The following is a 7313-nucleotide window of genomic DNA, read 5'->3' on the forward strand; positions in this document are numbered from 1 at the left end:
GAAGTTTTATTCTGTTTTTCGTGTTCTGTTGGGAGCCGCACAGAGTGGTTGGGGAAGCCCAGCCAGATGGGAGGGGTATAAATATTATTTTTGTTGTTGTTAAAGCTGCAATGCTAAGTGTCCTTCGTTGAAAATCCAACTGTTGTGAATTTGCTTAACTTTATTATTTCAACTCTAGATTTTAAAAACCTACATAAAACACCCCACAAAATATACCGCTAAAAGCGGCGGGGGGGGGGGTGTCTGACCAAGAAAGAAAAACACTTTAAAACACTGCAGCGACCGGACCAGCGCGGCTCCTTGCATCTCACTAAGTCCCCAACCCACACGCGTGTGTGTCATGTATGATCTAGCTGAAATTCCTGCAGGAGTTTTGGACTACATGACCCACGAAATCTTCTTCCAATCTAGCAATGCTATGACGCTAATATTTCAGCCCCTCGCAGCCTTATATACGGCTTCCAAATTCCCCGCCCCCCCCCAAAAAAGAGCATCGCGAGACAGCCGCGAAGATCCCGCCCATTGAAGGGGAGGGGGGGAAAGGAAACAAATCTTTCCTCCTGTCCACGCCTCCAGGCGTATTCTCGTGAGGACAGAGGGAGTTTCTCTCCTCCCCCGCAAACTTGTTCCAAATGGAACTTTAATGCAACATCCTTTCGGATTCTAATTGGACGCAGTTCTAATTGATGCGCAGCGCGCGCCACGGAAGCGTTTGCTGCACGCCAGAGGGAGAAGGGAAGAGAAGGCGTCTCCATTCTCCCAACATTTACGCACCGTTACGCATCGCGCATGGCGGAATTGGCGCTGAATCCGGAAGGGTGCCGCGTCGACTGACTTCGAGCGGAGAGGCGGGCGGGTGTTTTCCGCCCTTCCTTCCTTCCTGCTCCTCCCTCGGACCATGGGGCTTCCGAGGCACGTTGGAGTCTCCAGGATCCTGACGGTAAGTCCTCTAGCCGTGCCAGAGACGCCCGCGCTCTCTGTGTGCGTCTTTCCCCCCCCCCCTCCCCATTTTGGTCGGGGTGGTGGCATGGCGTTATCGCATCCTGGAAAAGAAGGGAGAGGCATCACGCGCAGTTTTAACTATTGCTCAGAGCAGGAAAAGCAGGCCGGGGTCTCGTCTCCCTTTGCTTTCTCTTTCTCTTGCCGCGTTTGTTTTCTGGCGGAACAAACTGCTTGCAATGGAAAAGGCGCGTCCGTCTTTGCAGCAAGATATTTCTCCGCCTTCCAACCTGCTGGCGTGCTTGGGGATATATTGTGCGCCTCCCGCAGCTCCAACATAGCCTCCGTTGAAGAATGATCCATGTATTTTTTTCCAAAAGCATGCTTATGTTTAGAATAGGGGTTACAGCTACCAAACCAGTACTGGTTGTTTTTCTGGGTTATTTACTAAATGAAATAATGTTCACTGTTTATCAAACTTGAGTCCCCCAGCCGTTGTTCGACTGCACCTCCCATCATGCCTGGCCACAGGCCCTGCTAGCTAAGGATGATGGGAATTGTAGTCCAACAATAGCTGTCATTTGAGCTGCTGCTCCAAACCAAATACAGTCATACATCATGTTACGTTTGCTTCATGATACGTTTTTTCAGGTTGCGACCCGGAAGTACCGGAAAGGGTTACTTCCGGGTTTCGCTGCTCACACATGCACATAAGCACTAAATCGCGCTTTGCACGGGCGCACAAGCACCAGATTGCGCTGTGCAGATATGGCGCTTCAGGTTGCGGGCTTTTCAGGTTGCGAATGGGCCTCTGGAACGGATCCCCTTCGCAACCAGAGGTACCATTGTAACATTTCTTGCAGATCGGTTTGAGTCCCCTTCTCATTTACAGGCATACACGGTTTCTTGTTAAATATATTCTCAAAAGAGATTGTTGCACCTTTGCTGAAGTTCATCAGTTTATGAGGGGCAATGTAGGTTTTCCATCCCCCTGAAAGGGTGATTGATCTGTTGTCTGCATTTGATGACAGAATTCTAATAGATTTTTTTTCCTGATTTGCTCATAGGACACAGATTGGACTGAACCATGGCTCCTAGGTCTTGTATTTTTCCACATAGCTTACGTCTTCCTCACTTACCTCTCATTTCAGCACTACCGCCTGCAAATAGGGCACTTCCTTTCAATCAGTGAGTATTGAATGAAGTATTTTTTATGATATTGTTGCTCGGAAGTTAGCATCTGGGTATGTTTTAAAGGAATTGATGCAGTCATTTTCATTCTCTGCCTATCTCTGTAATCTTACTAAACTGTATAGTATGCGTTTCTGCACAATGTTGTTAGTGTTGATCACTTTCAAATTGGGATATGACATATTGGGGTATCTATTCCAATGTGCACAAAGTATTAGAGAAACTTTCTAAAAGCATATTTTTCATTAGCATTAGGTCCTTTCTTCTCGTACCCTTTACTGTTAGCATGTTGAGAAAATGACCTGCTTTAGTGAAAGATTCTACAATTTTAAAGTTTACATTCATAGCTTGGCATCCCTGTATTTTTGTTTAATCTTCATTTTATTATAATTGAAAGTTTATGGTTGTAAGCGCTCACTTTTTGCTGTGGCAATAGATATAAATGCCTATATAAACAGAAAATTTATTGAAGTTTACCCTAGCTGGCCCATGGGCAGGTGTGATGGGACTTGAAGTCTAGCAATACCTGAAGTGCCACAGGTTCCTCATCCATCCCTTACCTGGGCACGCCTGTTAAATTTGGAATTGACTATGGAAACTTGTGCATGGAAGCCTATAGGCTCTTCAGTCTTGCAGATTACATTTAGGAAAGATGTTCTCTTCGTGGTTTCATATATCACATGCATTCCCACATTTAGATTCTTTAAAGCTTCAGAATTCTAATTTGTCTTCTTGGTTGTAGTGACCCTGGTATTCTGTGCAGAATATATCAATGAAATTGCGGCTGCAAACTGGAGGTAATTACATGAACTTTTTGCCCCTACGTTTATTTTAAATACCTTTTATCATGCCGAAATTGTTGTCTTCTTCTGTTCCCCACAGGTTAATTGGGAAGTTTTTAATGTCTGATGTTTTTCTATGCTTTATGTATGCTGTAAGCCTCCCAGAGTGGCTGGGGAAACCTAGCCAGATGGGCAGGGTATAAATGATAAAATTATTATTATTATTATTATTAGTACTACTACTACTGTTGAGATATTTTGAATTTTGCAGTTAGCAGAAGCATTACTGTATAAATGACATAAATGAATGGTATGTCAGCCTTTGCCAACATTGTGTCCTCCAGATGTTTTGGACTATATCTCTGACCAGGCCCAGCCAACTGAGGCAGGTGGGAGCTGTAGTTGGAGGGCACTAGATTGACAAAGGCGCCCCCCCCCAGTTAAATTCTTAGCAGCCCTCTTCCAAGAATATATGCATAGGATTGCTGGCTAAGAATCCCATTAATGACAGTGGGAGAGTCTGAGACATGCCTAGCTCACTGCCATTCAAATCAGTGGGACGTCTGAGTGCTTATGCCCTTTACATTTAGCACCCTATACATTTTCTTACGCCAAACAGAAGTCATCCAGACGATGTTACAAAATGTTAAGAGCTTACACATACAGGCCCCCCCTTTAAAGAAAGTTTTGTGGCATAGGGAGAAGCAGTAGAAAAAAAGGTAAACTAGACACCTCCAATTATTATGTTCATTGCAGTGGTTTACATAACTGCACCTCCTGATAGAAAATGCCAACACTGAACAGCAGGAGTGTCGCAAATATGCTTCCAGATATACATTAACTATCATGGCTGAGTCAAGTCAAACTCTGGGGCAGCAACATGCGAGTGGCAAGAATCTGGTGTTCTTTATTTACTTGGGAAATAAAGATTTCACACCTTGGGTATCTAAAATGAAGCAGTTGGGTCTCCAGCTGTTTTTGGACTACAATTCCCATCATCCTTGACCACTGGTCTTGCTAGCTAGGGATGATGGGAGTTGTAGACCAAAAAATAGCTGGATACCCAAGTTTGAGAAACACTGAGTGTTCAAGGTGAATGTCTTAAAAGGGGAGGTGAGGAGGTTTGTTGACAAAATGGCTCCTGAAGGTTCTCTTCAACACTGCATTTCACCTTTGCTTACTGAGAAGTTGTGGGCAGTGAAGCAGGCTGGGAGACGACTTAAGTGTAGATGGAGGCTAGTTGAACATTTGCTGCCTACCAAGTGCTGGTGAAAGGCAAAGGAGCAGAATTTCTTGCACCATTGTGTCCTCAGCAAGCCATTGGGAGAGCAAAAGTGCCATGCTTTTGTTTCTCGGCAACCGTTAATTTGTATTTGCAGCGACTATACTAGATAATCCGTATGAAAAAACCACGCGTGTAGAATTGTGTCGGTTTTTACTAACATCTGTTTTATTTTCCTTTGCAGATTGTTCTCGAAGCACCAGTACTTTGATTCAAGAGGAATGTTCATTTCCATAGTGTTCTCAGCACCGTTGCTGCTGAATGCTATCGTTATTGTGGTAAGAGCTGCTGCTTTTTCTTTCTTTCTTTTGCCTTACAAATGTGTGCGCTCAGATGTACAAGTGGGGCCTGCAACAGAATGCTGCTGTGTGGGATACTTGGGTCCAGGGAGCCAGCTATGCCCTTTTCCAGGACAGATTATTATCCCTCTCCCTCCCCAGCCCCACCTCAGTTGAAGCATTCCATGCCCACGGAGCATGTTCAGTCCTCACAGGGCTGTTTTGTGTGCCCTCACTTCCACTTAAGGGGTTTTTTTCTTAATATTTTTTTTAAACAACAACAACTGGAACCTTCTGGGGTTCCCCAAACATCTCAGTTGCTTATGGATGGTGCTGTAAGAATCCACAGTCAGCCCTGAACTTTGCAGTATGTCCCTGATGTGACCTGTAGGTCGCTCTGGCTCCCACAAGTTCCAACATTTTCGGAAGCCCACTGCACAAGACCTTGGAGCAGGGCCTTCAGTGTGGTTGCCCCTGTTCTGTGGAATAGCATTTATGTCAATATATGACAGGCATCCACTACCTGCACCTTTTGGAAACAACTGAAGGCATTTTTGTTCCAAAAAGACATAGAAGGCTATTAACACATCAATAATAACAACAACAAAAATAAGTGATAAATAATAAGTGAAATTATTATTATTATTTTGGGGTGCTTTTAATGTGGGATGTTCTGTTTTGTTGTTGTTATATACCCTGTTGGAAGGCCACCAGGATGTCTGGGGCAACAGTCAGATGGGCAGGTTACAAAAATTAAATGATGATGGTGATGATGATATGAAGTAAAACATTGTTCCTGCTCAAGACTGCCAGCTGGGCATGTTTATTTCATCGCTCTTCCTGATTTTTCCAGATTCCCTTTCTAGCAGTCAGCATTCATTGCCCATTGAACATGTTCGGTCCCCATTGGGGTGCTTGGATTTTCGCCACCCCTTAGACCTTTTCTTCTGAAGGCTTTGGGGGGGATTTTTTTTTACAGATTTCAGGGGTTCCCCGCCCCCAAGTGACATCATACCTCCCTCTTGTACCTGAGTGGTGGCATTTTGTCTACAGAAGGACCGGCCCTTGAAGAATAGTTGCCTGTTCGTATACAAAAGGACTGCTACTTCACTCGCCTACATAATTATTTGTTTTGCTTTTCAGATTGCTTGGGTTTATAAAACAGTGAATGTAATGACAGAACTGAAGACGGCGCAGCTAAAAAGGAAAGCAAGAAGAGAAAATAAGAAAAGTCAATAAATAATGGTTTCTCCTGTAAATGTATGTGGGAGGCGTTATGCCATCATTCTTAGCAATGTGATGTTGAAAGATTTGAGCTTTGATGCCCTTTTCTTTCACAAGTTTTACAGGGTTGGGGTTTTTTTTTTGGTCTTTCTCTTAAATGATTCTTTTAACTTAAATTGTTGTCCGCTGTGAATTATATCCCAATACTGTGTGAGTGGACTTCTGCTCATGCAGTAGGACTTCACCTTCCTTCCTTTTCTCTTGCAGCCCCAAATCTCTTGTTACCCCCAAATCTGCTCTGAAGGTTCCCCAACCTTCAGGTGTGTGTGTGTGAGAGAGAGACACAGCTGTGGAGGGGAAGGAAGTCAGTTCTGTGGATGAATGGGCACAATTGGATGTTGCCCTAGGCCAGGCATGTCCAGCTCTCTAGAGACCGTGATCTACCCATTGCCATTGCCAAGAGTTGTTGACCATTTTGGGGGGGAGGAGTGCCCAGAGTTGTTTGGCTATTTTGGGGGAGAATTGAGAATTGCATAAAAACGCTCACAAAGTAGTACGCCATCAGCCCTCCATAAAACACTCAAGCAACGACGCAGTGAATACAGGCTTTCACGACGGCAGCCACAATGAAACATAGTGCAGGGGGCAGAGTGATCTATCAGGAGCACACAGGCGATCACTGATTTTAATCCCGCAATTGACCTGGAGCACCCCAAAGATCTACCTGCCGATCACAGTCAACCGGTTGAACATGTCTGTCTTAGGCAAACGACCTTGTTATGAGCCTGTAGTAAATCATTTCATACAATGAATTTAATTGTATACAGTTGTACCTCGATTTACGAACTTAATCCGTTCCGGAAGTCCGTTCTTAAACTGATATCAGTTTTTTGGACTTAAACTGAGCATTATTTTAAAATATTTGTACATCTGAGTTGTAAATTAATACTGTATATTGCTGTATATGCCATGGAATTTGTGTAAGTTTACTGTTTTTACATTAAACTTTTTATTTTATTTTAGGTGTTCATTGAGTTGTTTATTTGTTATAAAAAGGAGCTATTAAGACACCTGTAAATACATCTAGGCTGCAATTCTGTATGCTCTTACATGAGAGTACACCCTGCTGGTTTCTGTATCTGTGAGTATACATGTACAGTGGTACCTCGGGTTACATACGCTTGAGGTTACGCACTCTGCTAACCCAGAAATAGTGCTTCAGGTTAAGAACTTTGCTTCAGGATAAGAACAGAAATCAGGCTCCGGCGGTGTGGCGGCAGCAGGAGGCCGCATTAGCTAAAGTGGTGCTTCAGGTTAAGAACAGTTTCAGGTTAAGAACGGACCTCTGGAACGAATTAAGTACTTCACCTGAGGTACCACTGTACAGGAATGCAGTGTAAAGTTGAAATCCTATGCATTGAACTCAAGTTGCTGAAATCCAGCAGTGTCCGACCAGTAGTAGACAGATTTCACCCTCCTCCTGCAGCTCCCCGCATACCCCCAACACCAGTTTTGGGAAATTGTTGGACTTTCCAGAGCAGAAAGGGGTGGCTGCAGAAGCAGAAGAAGGAAAAGTCTCATTGTGTGGTGGTGATGCTGATAAATTGATTTATATCC

The 7313-nt window shown here is 44.0% G+C and overlaps 1 protein-coding gene across 1 annotated transcript; it reads left to right on the plus strand.

Annotated features, from left to right (window-relative positions):
* Nucleotides 1-549: 549 nt before the first annotated feature.
* TMEM18 (transmembrane protein 18) lies at nucleotides 550-5782 on the plus strand. The gene is made up of 5 exons (XM_053380788.1): nucleotides 550-940; nucleotides 2007-2127; nucleotides 2873-2927; nucleotides 4379-4472; nucleotides 5616-5782. The coding sequence occupies exons 1-5, from the start codon at nucleotides 899-901 to the stop codon at nucleotides 5709-5711; spliced, it is 408 nt and encodes a 135-aa protein (XP_053236763.1). The 5' UTR covers nucleotides 550-898; the 3' UTR covers nucleotides 5712-5782.
* Nucleotides 5783-7313: the final 1531 nt, after the last annotated feature.

The sequence above is a fragment of the Podarcis raffonei genome, chromosome 3, assembly GCF_027172205.1.
Source record: "Podarcis raffonei isolate rPodRaf1 chromosome 3, rPodRaf1.pri, whole genome shotgun sequence".
In the NCBI taxonomy this organism is placed as follows: domain Eukaryota; kingdom Metazoa; phylum Chordata; class Lepidosauria; order Squamata; family Lacertidae; genus Podarcis; species Podarcis raffonei.

Excerpts from the sequence above, each read along its gene's own strand:
- TMEM18 (XM_053380788.1), top strand. The coding sequence starts at position 899 with ATGGGGCTTCCGAGGCACGTTGGAGTCTCCAGGATCCTGACG. Across the intron at positions 941-2,006 it reads GAGTCTCCAGGATCCTGACG|GACACAGATTGGACTGAACC; the intron begins GTAAGTCCTCTA and ends ATTTGCTCATAG. Across the intron at positions 2,928-4,378 it reads ATTGCGGCTGCAAACTGGAG|ATTGTTCTCGAAGCACCAGT; the intron begins GTAATTACATGA and ends TTTCCTTTGCAG.